This window comes from Pseudophryne corroboree, chromosome 3 (assembly GCF_028390025.1).
Source record: "Pseudophryne corroboree isolate aPseCor3 chromosome 3, aPseCor3.hap2, whole genome shotgun sequence".
Lineage (NCBI taxonomy): Eukaryota > Metazoa > Chordata > Amphibia > Anura > Myobatrachidae > Pseudophryne > Pseudophryne corroboree.
The window spans coordinates 502,510,353-502,532,794 of record NC_086446.1 but is presented as its reverse complement, the minus strand read 5'-3'; the positions used below and the strand labels follow the sequence as shown (position 1 = coordinate 502,532,794).

The 22,442-nt window shown below is 45.2% G+C and overlaps 1 protein-coding gene and 1 long non-coding RNA gene across 3 annotated transcripts in view; one reads left to right on the top strand and one right to left on the bottom strand.

Annotated features, from left to right (window-relative positions):
* LOC135056164 (uncharacterized) overlaps positions 1–13,235 on the top strand; it is a 169,600-nt gene extending 156,365 nt beyond the window's left edge. The window contains exons 2-3 of the long non-coding RNA XR_010243904.1: positions 2,148–2,318; positions 13,148–13,235. This is a non-coding gene — a long non-coding RNA (uncharacterized LOC135056164). The remainder of the gene's footprint in view (positions 1–2,147; positions 2,319–13,147) is intronic.
* The window catches only part of TRIM16 (tripartite motif containing 16), a 59,817-nt gene that overhangs the window by 30,156 nt on the left and 7,219 nt on the right, over positions 1–22,442 (bottom strand). For both annotated transcript variants that reach the window (XM_063961016.1, XM_063961017.1), the window contains exons 3-4: positions 13,061–13,294; positions 4,788–4,959 (exon numbers count right to left, since the gene is read on the bottom strand). In XM_063961016.1, coding sequence (XP_063817086.1) covers positions 4,788–4,959; positions 13,061–13,294 — 406 coding nt within the window. The remainder of the gene's footprint in view (positions 1–4,787; positions 4,960–13,060; positions 13,295–22,442) is intronic.

Here is a 22,442-nt window from a genome sequence, read left to right as displayed (position 1 = left end):
GACCCGGCAATATGAAGGGTTGATACCGAATTATTTTTGTGATGTGAAAGGGGTATTACAGTAGCAACTCCCTGGTTGGGCCAGAATCCAGATTGGAGGCTGGGAGAACGTACCTTAAACAAAAGTAAAGCAGCGCCGAGATTCAACTTGGACCAAAGATCATGGGATCAGTAAGCAGAGGGGCTGATTCTTAGTTGCTTCTTAGAGATTTAAAATGTGCAGAGAGCAGAGGTGGATTTGGACACCACAGGGCCCTAAGCAAGATACCGGTTTTGGGCGCCCCCTCCCTCAAACCATCAATAGCACTATATTTTCATTCCCGATTTATGCCTCTTACTTTGTTGTTTTTCCTCCTTATGTTCTATTACAGTATATTTCTTCCCCCTTCACTGATTGTACCAAGTCGCCTAAGCTCTAATTTCCATTATTACACCACTCAGTTACTGCATTTTAGATCTGTGCTCCCGTCACTGAATGTAGCAGGTCCCCGTACCCCATTATTACACCCTCACTTACTGACCGCATTGTATACGAGTTATCGAGGCTTACAACACTGCAGGACTGGAGACACAGGCATGTGCTGGATCCGGCATCCAACAGTTGACTAATCACTGACAGCTTGTCAGGAGTATTCAGCCAGCCCAGTGCTCTGACATTTTTGCCAGAGGTCGCGGTCCGACGGAAATTCCCTACATACAGCCTTATCGGCGGCCCCCCCTGGGACTCACAGGGCCCCCTGAGACCCACAGGACCCTAAGCAGCTGCCTTGGTTGCCTTGAGGTAAATCCTCTTCTGGCAGAGAGGGATATGTCAAAACTGAAATCCACAGTAAATTGCAGTGTAAGAATAAAGTAGTCCATCATATGTGAGCTACTGTACCTGCAAAATCAGCCACTACCTATACTCCATGCAAAAAAAGAAAATGTATTTGTATCCCTTGCATTGCAAGATGGTTTGTTCCAGATACACAGTTAATTGCTTTTTTAGGTTTGCACTCACATCAGAATCAGCCGCAGAATGTGCAAATGTCAGTGGAACCGGAGGCCTGTGTTTACAGACTGACGAAACTTTGGGGAGTACGTACTGCTGGACTGTGTGACCTGCATTGTACTATTTCTATCTTTTATCCTGAACATTGCGTTGTAATGGAAGTATTTCAGAAACCGATCCAACACAGTGGCTACAGTAATATTAGACAGCAAATTAAGCACATGGGGCCTAATCCTGAGTCCAACTGTCCTGTGGCATTGTACTCACTTTCATACGCTAAAGCTATCGGCCAAACTAGGTGGAAAATCTCAGCATCTGAAAGTGCAAGCCTATCCCACCCACTGACCCACTGTTAGGTGTAAGAGATCCATCAGAAACAGGTGTCGCTTTCCCATACGCACAAACAGAATCGCACGGAGCTGTATACACACTTCCATGACACTCCCATCAGAAATAAAAGCATTGTGCTTCCCGATATTTGCAGTCCAGTAATACCTACTTAACGCTGGTCTTAATTTGCACTAGATGCAACACACAAGCACCCACTTGCAACACATCATGCAACTCAAGCGCACACGCTGTTTTGCATTTCAGCTGCATGCGCAGTCAGCATTAAAACGGGAGATGTGTCCCATAATGAGTTCTAATATTAGAAAGACTAAGTTGTCATTATAAATCTTGTATCCAGGTACACTTGAATCAGAGATTGAGTTAATGTTGGTCTCCCACCGCTTAGGCATTGCCTCAACACCCAACTGAAGCAGACATTGTATAGCTGGGGAGAGCAGTATCAACAGGAGTACAACAACTGTTCTTTTATCTAATTAGTGTATTATTTACAGTATGTGCATTAATCCAATGCACAGAGTATATACATTGGGGGAAATACAATTGGGTGCAAGGTTTAGCTAGATAATAAAAACACGCATACCTAGCGCTCAGTTTTGGATTACCACGGATATGCGCGCTCCCGATACCCACTGTATCCAATTTTTAAAAAGTGGTTGCCGGGTTTTTTATCTTTAGTGTTCATCTTAATAAAATTCGAGAAAATGTAAGTGTGCTACACCATAAAATTTACAAAACAGTGTTGCACTTCAGTCATTCCTTTTTAATAACTTCTTATTTAAACGTCCTCTTTCTTTTCTGTTTTCTAGCAGTGCACAAATGACTGATATGCTGAAGACACCAATGCTATGTGCAGAAATTCCATTTTACATGGCATTTCTGCATCAGAAATGCCTTTTGTGGCGCTCTGACCTCAATGAAAGTCACTGCAACTCCAGCTAAAGTATTTACTTAGTTCAACAATCTGTTCTTTAATTCTGGTGAGCTCAAACTCATGTGCTGGCAGGCTAAATGGCAAAATGTTTTATCGCATTATGTAGTTTTGGAATATTCTGCAAATCTTATCTGCATGACAATTCACTGATTAGAAAATAGTGCTCAGGGGGGAACTCGGGGCATTCAGCACAACTGAAAAGTTGGGCACATGCAATGTGATATTGGCAATATAACAGTATATTGGGTAAGATCCCAAATCAGCTTTAAATAAATCCAAGTGAACTGAATGAAATGTAAATGAAGTGTGTGTGCGTGCGCGTGTTGTATGTATGTATGTATGTATGTATGTATGTATGTATGTATGTATGTATGTAGATATATATGAATTGCACCAAATAATCTTATATATGTTGTGTGACCTACAGCTGTGTCCTCGTACATCATTGCTGCAATCACACCAAACAGCCCCTATCGGTGTGCCAGATCATGTAAGACTCTACTAATTTGGGCATCTTTTTTGCCAAACATGCGTCTTAGTCATAATCTGTTTGTGACTGAGTCTCTGAATCTGTATAGGAAGTGCTACAATATAACTGCTGCAGCTTTTTTCCCAATACCATTTCAGTTGTGTTCTGTAGACAGACTCAGTCACACACAATTTACAAGTGCCGCATATTGAATTAATCAGCACAGTCTCCTGGTGCGTCCTAGTTATATACAGTTGTGTCTAAGACGCATTTTTCTGCAAAAAAAAAAAAAAAAGATACCCAATGCTAGTGTAGTTGCACAGGACCTCGCAGGTCATTCGCACCAGGCATCTCGCCGCTGCGTGGCTAAATGTATGAAGACACATCTGTAAATATACAGTATTATATCCATTCATTCTGTAACCACTTACCCTTCCTGAACATAATAAATGAAAAACAAAAATTAAATTAAATTTACTGGACAGCTGAAAAGACTTCAGAAACCTGTGGCTAAAACGGATATGTATGAAACTGCAAGAAATTGACAGTTCCTACAGTACAGGGTGTTTCAAAAGTCGCAGTACACCCTTTTGTTTCAAAAACTTTGCAGGAAATGGAAAAACTGAATACTCCAGTAAGGTATTGGTGAGGTGGGCTATCTTTTAGGGTATGTATCGAACATGGGCGCCATCTTAAAATCGGCCATCTTGAATCTAAGTCAGATTTTTCTAATGGAAAGTGGGTCATGTAACATGTCAGACAACATCAGAATTTGCTGAAAAGTGTATTGCTACAAACAGGTTTGAAATAGCAGTTATGGTTCAAAAGTTACAACATTTTTTTTGTTGCATGCAACTGAAGATGGCTTTGACAAAAGAGGAGAGAATTGAGATCATTTTGATGTGTCAGAGCTGCAGATTATAACAACCGGCACCTAGAAAGACCTCCATTTTCACATAACACTGTCAGGTGCCTAATTTCCAAATTCCGAGAAACTGGGACTACGGCTGCCAAGTCACGGAGTGGTCGTCCAAAAAGGTGGAGGTCTTTCTGGGTGCCGGTTGTTAAAATCTGCAGCTGTGACACGGACACTTTGTTCTCCAGACATCAAAATAACCTCAATTCTCTCCTCTTTTGTCAAAGCCATCTTCAGTTACCTGCAACAAAAAAAGTGTGGTAACTTTTGAACCATAGCTGCTATTTCAAATCTGTTTGCAGCAATAAACTTTTCAACAAATTCTGGTGTTGTCTGCCATGTTATACGACCCCCTAAAGGATAGCCCACCCCACCCATACCTTAATAGAGTATTCAGTTTTACCATTTTCTGCACAGTTTTGGAAACAAAAGGGTGTCCTGCGACTTTTGAATCACCCTCAATATTCATGTGACACTGCAAAGCTTTTCTGCAACACCAAACTAACAGACTTGTGCCATCACATAGTTGTACCAAGAAGGAGCTAGTCTAGAATAAGCTTACTTGTGTGCTATATTTCAAAAGCTATATATAGCACACAGATACTATATGTAATTGTAAACCAGTGTATTAAAAAAATTATGAGAGATAATGTAGCATTTAAAATAACGGCAGCACAGATGTTTCCTTACAATCAGGGATTATATAAAACACAAATGAGGGCGACCCCAGTTGTAGCATGGAAAAAAAAACATAAGTTGCAATTATCAAATGTGATGGTGTGGACAATATTACCAGTGAAAATGATGCTCTGGCCTTAACTCTACCAAACCTGAATGATCTTATATGTTGATGACAAACAATCGACTGTGTATGAACAAATGTGCAGCTAACAGTAAACAGATGCAGTGGCCCATTTTCTAAATACATAGTATAGTTGTACTCTTTGTAAATAAATTAATTTAAAATATACTTAAAACTAGATGCCATAAAGACTGTGTGGAGATTGATGGACTGGTCTTTTGGAAGTATTCAGATTTTTTACCCTTTAATATAGAGATACTGTGGTTTAAAGCACTTTGAAAACAGACGTATCCAATATTACATCCATATGACAGGTCTGTAAACTCACCTTCCTTAGCAAATTCTTGAAGTTTATCTGTGTATGAGGTTTGTAGCAGTTGAATCACTTTTGTAGTTGAGTCTGTCACCACCTTTCTGATGCCAGATAGCTTGTCTATGAGGCCAATGTAAACACTGGGGAGAGTGTCATCTCCAGTCGCCTTTTTAAAATCACAATATTCCTGTGGAAATTATATACAATCAGTGGCTTTCATAAATGGTTTGTGAAAATTCTGTAATGAAGCAAAATAAGGGTAAAAAAAAAAATAAGAACTAAGTCAATAATTCCCCCTGTACTCAACCATCTACATAAATGCAAATAACACATTAAATTATATCTTATAAGCAGATTTGAACAGATTTTTGATAATTACTGTAGTTTACATTTTAATGTTGTGTTTAAAAAAAAATTACAATTCTTTTAAACTTTTTACAAACTAATCTGGTACTTAGAATTTTTATTATACTTTTTAGAACTCCTTTTGTAGTATTTTCAACACTATGGGACGGTTACACAGGATTCCTAATTATTTAAGGTACAGTACATACAGACCTACAGTATATATGGTGATACTGCATAAAATATTGAAGTGTGTGAAAAAAAAACATTATATATTTTATCACCATTATACCCACAATAAATAGACAAACTTAGAAATCTGTACTTGGCATAAGTATGGTTAAAGCTGGGTAGTGAAGTTTATAAGGAATGTGCTTTACACATGGATTGGCAATCAGTACTTCAAGTGGCAGTACTTCAGTTTTTTCTGGTTTGTATTTTTAAATTATATATTTCAACATCTAATTTTGTGTATTATTAATGATTTTCCATTCGAGTATAGCAGTTAAGAATTAAACAAATAACCCTTATTTATGTGTATTATTTTTTCTACTATTTTAGAATAATAGATACGGGTCTTAGGAACCTCCAATGGTCTGATCCCTATCCTGAGACTATTGGGGTATAAAAAATTGAGAGGATCCAGCTCTGCACTTGCTAGCCTGGACCGGTCCATGGTTCATTTTATTTTAAAGCTGCCCAATTTTTTTTTTCTATACTGGAGTTTTTATCATTCATTTCAACTGCCGATTAATTTTGAAGGGTCTTCCAGTGGAGTGCACTATAGGTGCACTATATGTAGAGGCTCTATTGAAGTGAATGTTACAGTAACATATATATGAAAAGCTATGTACAAATTCTGCAGCGGGGTACTCTGTGTTCCACAGGGAATACACCGGGGTGTAGAGATGGATCTTGATCCAGAGGCACCAACAGGCCAAAGCTTTAGACAGTCCCAGGGTGCATTGCGGGGCCTCCACTATATAACCCCGCCTCCAGGCACTGTGAGCTCAGTTTTAGAGTTGGTGCCTGCATAGGCAGGTAACTTAACAGGGGGGGCTGCTCAGGCAGCCCTGAAAAAGCCATTTAGAAGACTTCAAGGGCTGCAGCACTTCATATGTCAGTGTGACATACTGTGCTGCTGCTCCATCACCTCCCCAGCAGCGTCGCATACTCCGGCTGGCTCTGTTCCCGGGTACTTGCGGCGGAGACGCTCCGGTTCCTAGGCACACCACCGCAGACGCTCTCCTGGATCGCGTGGCTGCTTCTAAGGGAGAAGGTAAGAGGGTCCCCCAGGCAGGACCCGCCATTAAATTGTCTTGTGGTTACGGTCTTAGGAGACTGACCACGACGCTGGCGTGAACACTGTGGCCGTACAGGGACCCAACTATATCCACCAGTGCAGGGGAGCACAGGTCGGATAATACATTATCCATTTTTAGTAAGGCTCTATAGTACCAGGTGGTGAGGACCAGCATAGGGAATAAGGCGCTTGACCTGTAGCCCCTTCCCTAGCTCCGGGCACCATCTACTGCTGGTGTTCCTTTCCTGGAGCTGCCTCACACTCTCCCTCACTCCCTGACTGAGATGCTGGGCGCCATCTTCTAACAGTAGCTGCGACTGGTCTCCGGGACTGCAGGGCAAGGTCTCCTCTGTAAATCCGCCTGATATATCAGCGCTGTGATTCTACAGACACTTAAGTATTCTACATGTCATTTTAAGACAGCGTTAGTTAAGAACAAGTGTACCTCTAACAGAATATATTGTACAAGTATTCTGATATATACATCCAGTCTCAGACCGCGCATTGTTTTAGAGGTGTGCGCGGTATATATACATACATATACACATATACATATATATACATACATATACACATACACACATATAGAGAGAGATATAGATCTCTCTCTCTAGTCCAGTGCAGTTTTATTGTCTTTACTATAATTGAGCGCTATTTTATAAAATAGCGCTCAATTATATTAGATATTTAGTTCCTCATTATTTGAGCTGCTTCATACCATCAGCGCAGAATCATTTTTTGTATTCTACAGTTTTATTGTCTGACTAAAATAATTATCCGCATTGTTACTGACTGTGTGTGCCTGTATCTGCTGTGTGATTTTCACTTTCAGTGTATCCCAGCTGTATCTATATTCTGTACCCTAGGACTGGGTGCGTCAGGGTCTCATATATAGTACTGCACAGTATTTACCGTTAAATGTTTTCTACTGTTTACTCATTCACCTAATACCGGATTTATTCGCTGGTGTTGTGTACTGTGTACGCAGTCACATAGTACCGGATTTAGACGCTGGTGTTGTGTACTGCATTCGCTGTCACATACTAGGGGATTTTTTCGCAGGTAGTGTACTATGTCTGGCTGTATTGTATTCATTCGCTCTGTGGTTACATTCACTAAAACGTCTAACACAAAGGGCGGGAAATCCGTGGACGCTCCTGTATCATGCAGCGCATGCGCCAGGGATTTGCCTGAGTGGGAAGCTTTAAATGATGGTCTGTGTAATATGTGCCATACATCTTCCAGTCAGCCCGCTGCTCCTGTACCCAATCAGGAGCCACCTTGGGCGGTGTTCTCCAATATGCTTAATACGCTTGTGACACGCCTTACGCCCCATATGGGACCTCCTGTGCCATTGCAGCCACATATTGCCCCTATGGTTAATCCGCCCTGGGCGAATACTCTGTCTACCCAGATACAACAATTGAATCAAATCTTTGGTTAGCCAAAAACCTACCCCTTGTCCCTCTGCGGTCAAGGGGTCATGTAAGCGGGCCGCCTCCTCTTCACAATCCACTAATATCTCAGCTGATACTTCTGATGAGGAGGGGGGAGTATACTGATCCATCAGACACTGATACAGTCGCTTCTGATGAGGAAACTACAACGCAAGTTGATGTCCCTGACCTGGTGGAGGCTATTAAGCTGATTTAGATCCCACTACTGCGTCTAAGAAGCCCGATAAATTTAAATGTCAGAAGGTAACTAAAAGTAGTCTTACCACATTCTGACCATTTGGTAGACATACATCAGGAACCCTGGTCTTCTCCAGGAAATAAATTCTCCCTGTCTAAAAAGATGCTAGCTCGTTATCCTCTCTCCACTGAGTTGTGTAATAAGTGGGAAAATCCACCACCGGTGGATTCCTATGTCACCCGTCTTGTAGTGTCATCTACTCTGCCTGTCACCTCACTGAAAGAGCCGACAGATAAGCGTATCGAAGGATACCTGAAGTTTATTTACTCCCTTACAGGTGCTGTACATAGACCCACTATAGCAGCCTCCTTGGCCACAAAAGGAATTGAAGCATGGGTTCAGACACTAGAGGAAGAGCTGCCTCAGGATATATCTGACACTGCCGGACAATATCTGTCTCATATTGCCACCGCCTCCCATTATATTTATGAAGTGTCACCTGAGGCAGGTGTAATAGCGGCCAAGGCGCCGACTACGTCCATCTTGGCTCGCCGAATTCTGTGTTTGAGGTCATGGAAGGCGGACCTGGACTCCAAAAAGACCTTTTAAAAGGGAGACATCTTGTTTGGGGAGGATCTGAATAAGATTGTGACTGACTTAGGGGCTGCTAAGACTACGTTTTTCCCAAATACTAATCCTTCTACACAGAAGACAGAGTGTACCACTTTTCGTTCCTTTCGACCTCAAGGGAAAGCAGAAGGTCAGGCATACCCGAGACAAGCTTGTGCTCCCAAAACCACTAAGCCCAAAGCAAAACAATCGTGGGCTGCCCGTCAGCCTGCTTCCAAACAAACAAGCATGCTGCATGATGGGGTGGGCCTTTCCCTGGAGGATCCCAGGATGGGAGGCAGACTTCTGCAATTCACCCAGATTTGGTTAAAGACAAATTCAAACGCATGGGTGCGAGAAGTCGTCTCTCACGGGTAAGCAGTCTCTTTCAAGAGCCGTCCCCCTCGCCAGTTCCGTCCGATGGTTGTCCCTTCAGACCCATTGAAGGCGCAAGCTCTACACCTGGTTGTGCGTTCCCTCCTGGATACAGGAGTGGGAGTGCCGGTCCCCCTGTCCCAGAGAGGCGGAGGATACTACTCGACCATGAAACCGAATGGGTCTTTCCGGCCTATACTCAACCTCAACCTCAAATCACTAAACAAATTTGTGAGTGCCCAAGTTCCGTATGGAAATACTGCGCTCTATTCTACTGGCCATGGAAACCGGAGATTGTATGGTATCCCTGGATATACAAGATGCCTATCTGCATATATCTATTGCCATGTCGCATCAGCAGTATCTGCGGTTTGCTATTGGCAACCTTCATTATCAATTCTAGGCTCTGTCGTTTGGACTGGCCACGGCCCCTCGGATCTTCATCAAGGTTATGGCTCATCTGCGTCGTCAGGGAATCAGGATCCTGCTGTATCTGGATGACTTGTTGATCCTGGTGAACTCCCAAGATGTCCTTCTCAGTCATCTACAACCGACGGTAAACTTCCTACAAGCCCACGGGTGGCTCATCAACTGGAAGAAGTCCTCTCTGGTCCCTGCTCAGAGCATGGTGCACCTGGGGGCACTGCTGGACACACAGAGCCAAAGACTGTTTCTGTCTCCAGAGAAAGTCCTGAAACTTCAGGACAGGATACGATGCTTCCTCTCTCGCCTGAAGAGTGTTGAGACACTCAGTGATGCAAGTACTAGGCCTCATGGTGTTGGCGTTCGACATGGTAGAGTATGCTTAGTTTCATTCCTGCCCTCTACAGAGTTTAATCCTTTCCAAGTAGGATGTCCTGCCTCATCGGATCAGGTCTCAAATGATCTCGTTGACTCTGGAGGTTCGTTTGTCACTGAGCTGGTGGCTAAACATTCTGGAATTACGGGCAGTATTCAATGCTTTGACTCTTGCCCTGCCTCTGATACACAACAGGCCTGTTCAAGTACAAACAGACAACGCCATCACGGTGGCTTACATAAATCATCAAGGCAGCACTCAAAGCCGCATGGCAATGATGGAAGTATAAAAAATCCTTTATTGGGCGGAAACACCATCTGCCAGCAATATCGGCAGTGTTCATTCCGGGGGTCCTCAACTGGGAAGCAGACTTCCTCAGTCGTCAGGACGTCCACGCCGGAGAGTGGAGTCTTCATCCGGAAGTCTTTCAACTCCTAGTGGAAAAGTGGGGCCTACCAGATGTAGACCTGATGGCATCTCGACACAATCACAAAGTTCCGGTCTTCGGATCAAGGACAAGGGATCCTCAAGCAGTGTTCGTGGACGCACTGACAATTCCATGGAACTTTCGGCTGCCCTACGTGTTCCTTCCAGTGTCACTCCTGCCCAGGGTACTACGGAAGTTCAAGAAAGAAGGAGGAAAACTACTTCTAGTCACTCCAGCGTGGCCCCGACGGCATTGGTTCTCAGACCTGCAGGGTCTTTCGATAGAGCGTCCTCTTCTACTTCCTCAATGCCCAGACCTCCTCTTCAGGGCCCTTGTGCCTACCGAGACCTGGCCAGGCTGGCTTTGACGGCATGGCTCTTGAAGCTTCACTCCTGAGGGCCAAAGGATTCTCAGAGGCAGTTATCCAAACTATGCTAAAGGCCCACAAACTGGATTCTGCACGGATTTATTATACGGTCTGGAATAATTATGATGCTTACAAGTTTAGTACTTCCAGACTTCTGGCTATTTTGCAACAAGGCCTGGATTTAGGACTTCGTCTGGGCTCCCTCAAGGTTCACATATCTGCCTTGTCGGTGTGGTTTCAGAGGAAAATTGCGTCTATTCCTGACGTTCATACATTCACTCAGGGTGTACTGCGGACTTAGCCTCCCTTTGTCCCTCCTGTGGCTCCATGGGATCTGTCTGTTGTCCTGAATGGTCTAAAGCTTTAACCTGTTGGTGCCTCTGGATCAAGATCCATCTCTACACCCCAATGTATTCCCTGTGGAACCCAGTGTACCTCGCAGAAAGATTTAACCATGGTAAGTCTACCATAAATCTCCTTTTTCCTCACTTTCCTCATGGGTTTTGGGATAAATTAGTGTCAGAAATTAGCAAATAGATTTTTGGCGATTTATTTCTCTCTTGTGAGTTTGAAAACAAGTGACTTCTACAATAATGTCCCTTTAATAATCACCATGTGAATTGTTAAAATCAGGGGAAAAAAATTGATTTTCAGTAAGTTAGTATTTATGAAATTGTACATTAGTGTATATTCCCTTCAGTGTATGTCCCAAATATGATCTAGCTTTAGCAGCACAGTCGTGGATGTCTGCCATAGGAAACACATGAGATAGCATCATGAGAACATATATTGTTTGGTTTTGCTGCTTTGTATGCTTTTAAAACACATGATTCCTTCATTTGTCAATGTTACACAAACAACATTTTAAGTTATGTCTATTGACAGAGCCAGTCATAGGCATAGGCAAACTAGGCAATTGCCTAGGGCATTTGATATGCCTAGGGGCATTAGCAGCTTCTGCTGATTAAAATGATATGCGGCTTGCCTATATTCTGTGTGTAGCATTTCATATGCAGATACAGCCACAGTCTCACACAGTATATAGGCATGCTGCATATCATTTTAATCAGTAGAAGCTGCTTGTGCATCCTAGCCACATAGCAATGCAAATAAGATGCATTTTCATTAAAAAAAGGTGCCAGATGTTAGCATTGAGGCAATATTTATGAGGACACATCTGTATCCAAGCAGAGGCAGAGGTCACAGTGTTAGTGGCAGTGTGATTGCTGTGTGCATGTGAGTGGGTTGGTTGTGCAGTAGTGTTCGGAATATGTGTAAGGAGCATTATGTGCGTCATGTAAAAATGCATTAATGTGCAACATATGTGTAAGGGGCACTATGCGTGTCATTATGTGTATAAGGGCATTAATATTGTGCGGCATAGGTGTAAAAGGGTACTACTGTAGGTGTGTCATTATGTGTATAGGGGCACTAATAATGTGCAGCAAATCTGTAGGGGGCACTATGTGTGTCAATATGTGTATGAGGGCATTAATAATGTGCGGCTTATGTGTAAGGGACATTTTATGTAAAAGGGCATTAATAAAGGTTGTCATAATGTGTAAGGCGTATTATGTTTATAAGGACATTAATAATGTGCCTCATAAGTGTAAGGGGCATTACTGTGTGTAATTGTGTATAAATGCATTACTAATGTGTGGCATTATGTGTATAAGGTGCTCTACTATGTGGCATTGCATATAGAAAGGGCACTACTGTGTCATCTAATGTGAATAAAGAGGGTGTGATGTAATGTGAATAAGGGGCTCTACAGTGAGTAGTAACGTTTATAAGGTAAAATGATACTACTGTGGGATGTAATATGAATTATGAACACTATCGCATGATCAAATGTGAATGAAGTTGCAGTACTGTGTGGCGTAATTGGAATTGGGGTTACTATTGTGTGGCCATGCCCCTTGCCAGCAAAAACACACCCCTTTTTGGGCTGTGCGCCAAATGTGCAAACTGTTCCTATTTAAAATATAGGGGGAACAAACACCAAAATAAGGACTGCTATGGGTGAGGGGTGATGGTGCTGGGAAATAGGTGCAAGGTCAGAGGCGGAACCAGCGGTGGTGCTAGGGGGCACCAGCCAAAATCTTGCCTAGGGCATCATATTGGTTAGGGCCGACTCGGTCTATTGACATGGAATCAAAGTGTGCAGATCCCATGTGTTTCTCTCTATGGCAGCACTATCAAGGAACTGATAATACTAAGTACATACAGTACTATTGTTTGCAGCAAAATAAAAGCTGCAGTTCCAACAATGACACCATAAAACCTTTGGACTTTTTGTGCAAACTATGAACATATAAAAACAGCATAGTTAATTGTCTAAACTGTAACACAGTGACAAAAAGGCACATACAAGTACATTTAATCTAGCAAAGGTGTACAGTACAGTATGTCTCCCAGCATATCATACCTGAAAGAAACAGAATTCGCTCTTGTGCTTTGCGATTCTCTCCACCTTGGCTTTAATCTTCTTTAATTCATTGCATTTTTGTTCCAGGTGGGTTTTAATCCCTATTGATTGGTTAAGAGCCGATCGTTCGCGCTGTTCCAGGAACTCTTGCACACTGGATTTTGCCTTCCTGACCGCATCTTGAAGCTCCTCAAATTGAACATCTGTGGACCGTCTGGCTTCAGCAACAGAATTCTGTTATTTTGTTTTTTTGAAACATTAGTTGTCAACCGCAAATGTGTGATGGGGTTATACAATTATTATTTCCATTTATTCATACAGTATCACAACATTTTGTGCCTGACTCCCCCTGCTCTGCGCAAAATCTTTGTCTGTTATCCATGAACATAACTTGCCCACACTCACAGTTACAGGACCCTTTTCAGGTTACAATCACTCTGTGGAATGCCCTCCCACACTACAAAACATCTGTTGCAGGGGAATACATATGTTTTACCAGCGGCTGGTATCCAGGCCATCAGTATGCTGGCAGTGGGGTGAGAGCTAAAAAGCTGCGCTCGCCACACAGCGGGCACGGTGGCTCACTGCACTCACCACAGGTTATATTCTCCCACTATGGGTGTTGTGGACACCCATAGAGGGAGAAAAGCCTGTGGTGTTAGTATTCTGGCATCAGCATTTCACTCGGGATTCCGGTGTCGGCATTGTGACCGGCGGGATCCCGACAGGCGGTCTCGTGACTGCCTCCCGTTCTAGCCTCCAAACCTTGAAAACTAACCTCTTCAGACAAGTTTATAAAATTCCAAAATTACCCACATAACCTCCATAAGCTATACTACCAAATTATCTCCTCTGTGTACTGTCATCACATAACTAAAAATCATCTCTCTTTAAAAACTAGGCAGAGTACCATGAAATCCTGAGGTGCCAATATAAAGTTGGATACATTTTGCGACAAATATGCTCCAGTTTTTTTCCTGCAGTCTGCATAGCTGGGTATATCTCTAGATGCATCCAACACTGTAAGGACGGGTGTAGTACGAGTTGCCGGTGGCCAGGTTCCCAGCGGACAGCATACCGGCGCCAGGATCCCGACCGCCAGGTTGCAGACAGCGGGGCGAGTGCAAATAGCCCCTTGTGGGCTCACTGCGTTTGTCTCGATGCGGGCACGGTGGCGCGCGCTATCTATTCTCCCTCCAGGGGGTCGTGGACCCCCAAGAGGGAGAAAAGGTGTCGGTATGCCGGTTGTCGGGATTCCGGCGTCGGTATACTGTGCGCTGAGATCCCAATAACCAGTATACTGAATACCACCCGTAAGGACAGCATATGTACCAGTTTTATGAATAGAAAACAAAATACTGCATGTGCCAGGTTGAAGTCAGGAGAAACTAGTAGTATATGTGCTGGTTTCAGTGCTAGATCACCATTAGCCATTGTGTGTGTGTGGTTCCCTTGTTGCAGTTAATACGCCCGACTGTGATGAATGCCAGTGACTCCCAGGATCAAGGAGTCACCAACCATCTTTAGAAGACAGTTAGGTGTCTTCAGGGGATTAGTAGTAGTTAGAGTGGGAGGTTTTATATATAATATGTGGGTGGGGGCGCATTTGGTTTGTCTGGAAATACTTGTATAATTTTTGTAGGAATGAAATAGAGGGTGATGGTCCCCAAACCAGAACCTCTGCTATGTGATTGGATCATTGAGATCATCATGTATCAAACAGCATTTATCCTCATGTATCATGTATCAAATATCTCTTTCCCTGAGGCTAGTAAGCCTACAAGCTGAACCCTCTTACCTCTCCGTTGTCTGTTAATACCCAGTCTTGTTTTATTATTTTTGTTCCCAATTGTATAGCATAACAGAATATGCTGCTGCTATATAGAAAACGGTAAAAAAAAAAAATAATATGCATCAATATGTGGTCTTGTCATAGGGGGGTATTCAATTACCCGAGGCACAACGGGTGTTTTTCACATTTTGTTTTTTAAAATCACCCCATCAAATAAGGTCCCGCAAAAAAACACCCGTTTTCTGCACAAAAAAAACATAGGTCCCGTGAAAAGCCGCAGACCTATGTATTTTCATGGCACTTATTATGGGTCTTGGGGGCACTTATCGCAGACTGTGCTTCGCGTGCCTAATCCCCAATAAGTGCCAGCATCGAAGGAAGGAGCGAGCCGCATCGGAGCTTATTGGATAGCCAACGGTGAACCAATTTGTTGCGGCAAATTACTGCGGCTAATTGGATACCCCCCAATAGTCTCTGGCCAGGTATTGGTTTAATGTGATGCTTAGATATATCTGAAGGTACAATATTGTAGTGATTATCATTATTGCTTCACAGCATTGGAGGTCATGAGTTCAATTCCCAGTCAAGGGCAGAGCCAGATTGGATGAGGCTACATGGCACTGTGCTGTCAGCAGCAATGCATGCTTGGGAGAGAGGTAGGGGAGCTGGATGAGCTGCTGCAGACCGAGTTCATGATAAAGAGTATACAGTGGCCAGCCTATCAGATGGCACTATCAGTCTGTATGTGTGTGTGTGACTGTATATATGTGACTGTATGTGTGACTATATATACACACACCTTCTTACCTCTATGTCTGTCTGTTTTTACCCAGTTTTGTTCTATTACTGTTGTTCTAATTGTAAAGCGCAACGGAATATGCTGTGCTATATAAGAAACTGTTAATAAATAAACATGTAACTAAATAAATAATATACAGATGTGTCCTTATATAGCTTGCCCGCGAGGTGTTCACAGTGCAGGCTATAAGGCGCAGCACAGCATACTGTGGCGGGCGCACGCCCGCTACACAAACAGAAAGGAGGCACACAGACGCAGCAGGGAGCTAAGCTCTTGCTACCCCTACCTAGAAGGTGAGCAAGCAGAACTACATTAATGTGGTAGTGGGAGGCTGTGCTCCCGTTACCCGGAGATATCACTGCTGGGTCAGTTGGAGTCAGAGGGCGCATGCATACATCCGTGCCTGATGCATATTGTAATGCGAGCGCCACGCTATGGCCCCCTAGCGGGACCCCCGGTTTGTACTCGCCACGACGATAACCTTCAGGCTCCGTTAGGGGTGAGCGGCAAGCTGCGGCTGCGACATCTAAAGCGCAGTGCCCCGCTGAACAAACAGCCCCTCAGGACGATGTTCTTGCAGTGGAAAAGCGGCTTTGCACCTCAAGAGGCCGGTGACCGTCTCCCCCCTAACTCCCACGGCGCAGGTATGTTGTTGCCCAAACAGCATACTGAAACAAGCAAAAGTCTGAAATTGAAGAAAAACTATGAGGCTGCAGAGTGTGCATCCTCTACTGAGGGCACTTTTTTCTAAACTGCCTGTGGGAGGGGGCATAGAGGGGAGGAGCCAACACACCCAGTTGAAGAAATTTAAAGTGCACTGGCTCCTTTGGACCCATCTATATCCCATTGTACTATTTCTGTCCCCAATATTCCTTATGGATGCTAGAGAAATAGGCTTACTTAATGCACGCACCACTGCTATGGCAGTGTCAGCGCGCAGAGGCTTATGGTTAACACCAGTGGACTACTGATGCGGACAGGAGTGGAAGGCCTACCCTTCACAGGAGAGGCCTTATTTGGAGATGAACTAGACAAATCACCAAAGCTACTGCGGGTAAGTCCACGTATCTTCCTTCTGCAGCTCCCCCAGCCACGAAGGCTTACTCAGGGCCTAAACTACAGTCCTTTTGGACTGCCAAGTGTAAGGGCAAAACCAGAGGTTCTTCTACAGCCACCAGAGGCACTAGAGGTAAACCACGAAAACCAACAACTGCATTCTTGAAAGGTGTTCTGCACATCCAGCCTTCCTTTGTGCCTCCCACGGCACCTTGGGATCTCAATTTGGTGCTGCAGTTCCTCCAATCGGACTGGTTTGAACCGTTACAGGAGGTTGACGTAAAGTACATTACGTGGAAGACCGTCACACTGTTGGCCTTGGCCTCAGCAAGACGTGTGTCGGAACTAGGGGCGTTGTCTCACAAGAGTCCCTACTTAATTTTCCATGAGGACAGATCTAAACTCAGACCTCGTCAGCAATTTCTTCCTAAGGTGGTGTACGCATTTCACATCAACCAACCTATTGTGGGGCCGGCTGTGACGGACACACTCTTCTACTTCAAAGTCTTTGGATGTTGTGAGGGCTTTGATGGTGTACGTAAAAAGAACAGCTCGTCACAGGAAATCCGACTCGCTGTTCGTTCTCTATGATCCCAATAAAATTGGGTGTCCTGCTTCAAAGCAGTCTATTGCACGCTGGATCAAGCTCACGATCCAGCATGCTTATTACATGGCAGGACTGCCGGTTCCAAAATCTGTACAGGTCCACTCTACTAGGTCGGTGGGTTCTTCTTGGGCGGCCGCCCGGTGTGTCTCGGCTTTACAGCTCTGTTGAGCAGCTACTTGGTCAGGTTCGAACACGTTCGCAAAGTTTTACAAGTTCGATACTTTGACCAAACTGAAGGTCCTCAGAGGCCAATCAGTTCTGCAGGAACCTCAGCACTCTCCCACCCGGTTTGGGAGCTTTGGTACTTCCCCATGGTACTAAATGGATCCCCAGTATCTTGTAGGACGTAAGGGAAAATAAGAATTTACTCACCGGTAATTCTATTTCTCGTAGTCCGTAGTGGATGCTGGGAACTCCGTAAGGACCATGGGGAATAGCGGGCTCCGAAGGAGGCTGGGCACTCTAGAAAGATTTATGACTACCTGGTGTGCACTGGCTCCTCCCACCATGACCCTCCTCCAAGCCTCAGTTAGGACACCGTGCCCGGACGAGCAGACATAATAAGGAAGGATTTAGAATCCCGGGTAAGACTCTTACCAGCCACACCAATCACACCGTACAACTCGTGATACTATATCCAGTTTGACAGTATGAAAACTGAGCCTCTCAACAGATGGCTCAACAATAACCCTTTAGTTAACAATAACTATATACAAGTATTGCAGACAATCCGCACTTGGGATGGGCGCCCAGCATCCACTACGGACTACGAGAAATAGAATTACCGGTGAGTAAATTCTTATTTTCTCTAACGTCCTAGTGGATGCTGGGAACTCCGTAAGGACCATGGGGATTATACCAAAGCTCCCAAACGGGCGGGAGAGTGCGGATGACTCTGCAGCACCGAATGAGAAAACTCCAGGTCCTCCTCAGCCAGGGTATCAAATTTGTAGAATTTAGCAAACGTGTTTGCCCCTGACCAAGTAGCTGCTCGGCAAAGTTGTAAAGCCGAGACCCCTCGGGCGGCCGCCCAAGATGAGCCCACCTTCCTTGTGGAATGGGACTTTACAGATTTTGGCTGTGGTATGCCTGCCACAGAATGTGCAAGCTGAATTGTACTACAAATCCAGCGAGCAATAGACTGCTTAGAAGCAGGAGCACCCAGCTTGTTGGGTGCATACAGGATAAACAGCGAGTCAGATTTTCTGACTCCAGCCGTCCTGGAAACATATATTTTCAGGGCCCTGACAACGTCTAGCAACTTGGAGTCCTCCAGTTCACTAGTAGCCGCCGGCACCACAATAGGCTGGTTCAGGTGAAACGCTGACACCACCTTAGGGAGAAATTGGGGACGAGTCCTCAACTCTGCCCTATCCATATGGAAAATCAGATAAGGGCTTTTACATGATAAAGCCGCCAATTCTGACACTCGCCTGGCTGAAGCCAAGGCTAATAACATGACCACTTTCCACGTGAGATATTTCAGATCCACGGTTTTAAGTGGCTCAAACCAATGTGATTTTAAGAAACTCAACATCACGTTGAGATCCCAAGGTGCCACTGGAGGCACAAACGGGGGCTGAATATGCAGCACTCCTTTTACAAAAGTCTGAACTTCAGGTACTGAAGCTAGTTCTTTTTGAAAGAAAAATCGACAGAGCCGAGATCTGTACTTTAATGGAGCCTAGTTTTAGGCCCATATCCACTCCTGCTCGCAGGAAATGCAGAAATCGACCTAGTTGAAATTCCTCTGTTGGGGCCTTATTGGCCTCGCACCATGCAACATATTTTCGCCATATGCGGTGATAATGCGTTGCCGTAACATCTTTCCTGGCCTTAATAAGCGTAGGAATGACTTCTTCCGGAATACCCTTTTCCTTTAGGATCCGGTGTTCAACCGCCATGCCGTCAAACGCAGCCGCGGTAAGTCTTGGAACAGACAGGGCCCCTGTTGTATCAGGTCCTGTCTGAGCGGTAGAGGCCACGGGTCCTCTGAGAGCATCTCTTGAAGTTCCGGGTACCACGCTCGTCTTGGCCAATCCGGAACCACGAGAATCGTGTTTACTCCTCGCTTTCTTATTATTCTCAATACCTTTGGAATGAGAGGCAGAGGAGGGAACACATAAACCGACTGGTACACCCACGGTGTCACTAGAGCGTCCACAGCTATCGCCTGAGGGTCCCTTGACCTGGCGCAATATCTTTTTAACTTTTTGTTGAGACGGGACGCCATCATGTCCACCTGTGGTTTTTCCCAACGGTTTACCAGCATCTGGAAGACTTCTGGGTGAAGTCCCCACTCTCCCGGGTGGAGGTCGTGTCTGCTGAGGAAGTCTGCTTCCCAGTTGTCCACTCCCGGAATGAACACTGCTGACAGTGCTAGTACATGATTCTCCGCCCATCGGAGAATTCTTGTGGCTTCTGCCATCGCCATCCTGCTTCTTGTGCCGCCCTGTCGATTTACATGGGCGACTGCCGTGATGTTGTCTGACCGGATCAGCACGGGCTGGTGTAGGAGCAGGGATTTTGCTTGACTTAGGGCATTGTAGATGGCCCTTAGTTCCAGAATATTTATGTGAAGGGAAGTCTCCTGACTCGACCATAGTCCTTGGAAGTTTCTTCCCTGTGTGACTGCCCCCCAGCCTCGAAGGCTGGCATCCGTGGTCACCAGGACCCAGTCCTGTATGCCGAACCTGCGGCCCTCTAGAAGATGGGCACTCTGCAGCCACCACAGTAGAGACACCCTGGTTCTTGGAGACAGGGTTATTAAGCGATGCATCTGAAGATGCGATCCGGACCACTGGTCCAACAGGTCCCACTGAAAGATTCTGGCATGGAACCTGCCGAAGGGAATTGCTTCGTAAGAAGCCACCATCTTTCCCAGGACCCACGTGCAGTGATGCACTGATACCTGTTTTGGTTTCAGGAGGTCTCTGACTAGAGATGACAACTCCCTGGCTTTCTCCTCCGGGAGAAACACTTTTCTCTGGACTGTATCCAGAATCATACCCAGGAACAGTAGCCGTGTCGTTGGAACCAGCTGTGACTTTGGGATATTCAGAATCCAGCCGTGCTGGTGCAGCACTTCCCGAGATAGTGCTACTCCCACCAACAACTGTTCCTTGGACCTCGCTTTTATTAGGAGATCGTCCAAGTACGGGATAATTAAAACTCCCTTTCTTCGAAGGAGTATCATCATTTCCGCCATAACCTTGGTAAATACCCTCGGTGCCGTGGACAGTCCAAACGGCAGCGTCTGAAATTGGTAATGGCAATCCTGTACCACAAATCTGAGGTACTCCTGGTGAGGATGGTAAATGGGGACATGCAAGTAAGCATCCTTGATGTCCAGGGATACCATGTAATCCCCCTCGTCCAGGCTTGCAATAACCGCCCTGAGCGATTCCATCTTGAACTTGAATTTCTTTATGTATGTGTTCAAGGATTTCAAATTTAGAATGGGTCTCACCGAACCGTCCGGTTTCGGTACCACAAATAGTGTGGAATAATAACCCCGGCCTTGTTGAAGTAGGGGTACCTTGATTATCACCTGCTGGGAATACAGCTTGTGAATTGCCGCTAGCACCGCCTCCCTGTCTGAGGGAGCAATCGGCAAGGCAGATTTTAGGAACCGGTGGGGTGGGGACGCCTCGAATTCCAGCTTGTACCCCTGAGATACTATTTGCAGGATCCAGGGATCCACCTGTGAGCGAACCCACTGATCGCTGAAATTTTTGAGGCGACCCCCCACCGTACCTGGCTCCGCCTGTGGAGCCCCACCGTCATGCGGCGGACTTGGAAGAAGAAGCGGGGGAGGACTTTTGCTCCTGGGAACCTGCAGTTTGTTGCAGCCTTTTTCCCCTACCTCTGCCTCTGGACAGAAAAGACCCGCCTTTTCCACGCCTGTTTTTCTGGGTCCGAAAGGACTGAACCTGATAAAACGGCGCCTTCTTAGGCTGTGAGGGGACATGGGGTAAAAATGCTGACTTCCCAGACGTTGCTGTGGAAACTAGGTCCGAGAGACCATCCCCAAATAATTCCTCACCCTTATATGGTAACACTTCCATGTGCTTTTTTGAATCCGCATCACCTGTCCACTGGCGAGTCCATAAGCCTCTCCTAGCAGAAATGGACAATGCACTTACTTTAGATGCCAGTCGGCAGATTTCCCTCTGTGCATCTCTCATATATAAGACTGAGTCTTTTATATGGTCTATGGTTAACAGGATCGTGTCTCTGTCTAATGTGTCAATATTTTCTGACAGTTTATCTGACCACGCAGCGGCAGCACTGCACATCCAAGCTGACGCAATAGCTGGCCTAAGTATAATGCCTGTGTGTGTATATACAGACTTCAGGATCGCCTCCTGCTTTCTATCAGCAGGTTCCTTGAGGGCGGCCGTATCCGGAGACGGTAGTGCCACCTTTTTAGACAAACGTGTGAGCGCTTTATCCACTCTAGGGGGTGTTTCCCAACGTGACCTATCCTCTGGCGAGAAAGGGAACGCCATTAGTACCTTCTTAGGAATTACCAATTTTTTATCAGGGAAAGCCCACGCTTCTTCACACACTTCATTTAATTCATCTGATGGGGGAAAAACTACGGGTAGTTTTTTCTCTCCAAACATAATACCCTTTTTAGTGGTACCTGTAGTTATATCAGAAATGTTTAACACCTCTTTCATTGCCTCAATCATGCAGTGAATGGCCTTAGTGGGCATCAGGTTTGACTCATCGTCGTCGACACTGGTGTCAGTATCAGTGTCGACATCTGGGTCTGCTTGAGGTAGCGGGCGTTTTAGAGCCCCTGACGACCCATGCGACGCCTGGGCAGGCACGAGCTGAGAAGTCGGCTGTCCCACATTTGGCATATCGTCGATTTTTTTATATAAGGAGTCTATACGTGCACTCATTACTTTCCATAAGCCCATCCACTCAGGTGTCTGCCCCGCAGGGGGTGACATCCCTTCTAAAGGCATCTGCTCCGCCTCCACATCATTATCCTCATCAAACATGCCGACAGCCGTACCGACACACCGCACACACACAAGGAATGCTCCGAATGAGGACAGGACCCACAAAAGCCCTTTGGGGGGACAGAGTGAGAGTATGCCAGCACACACCAGAG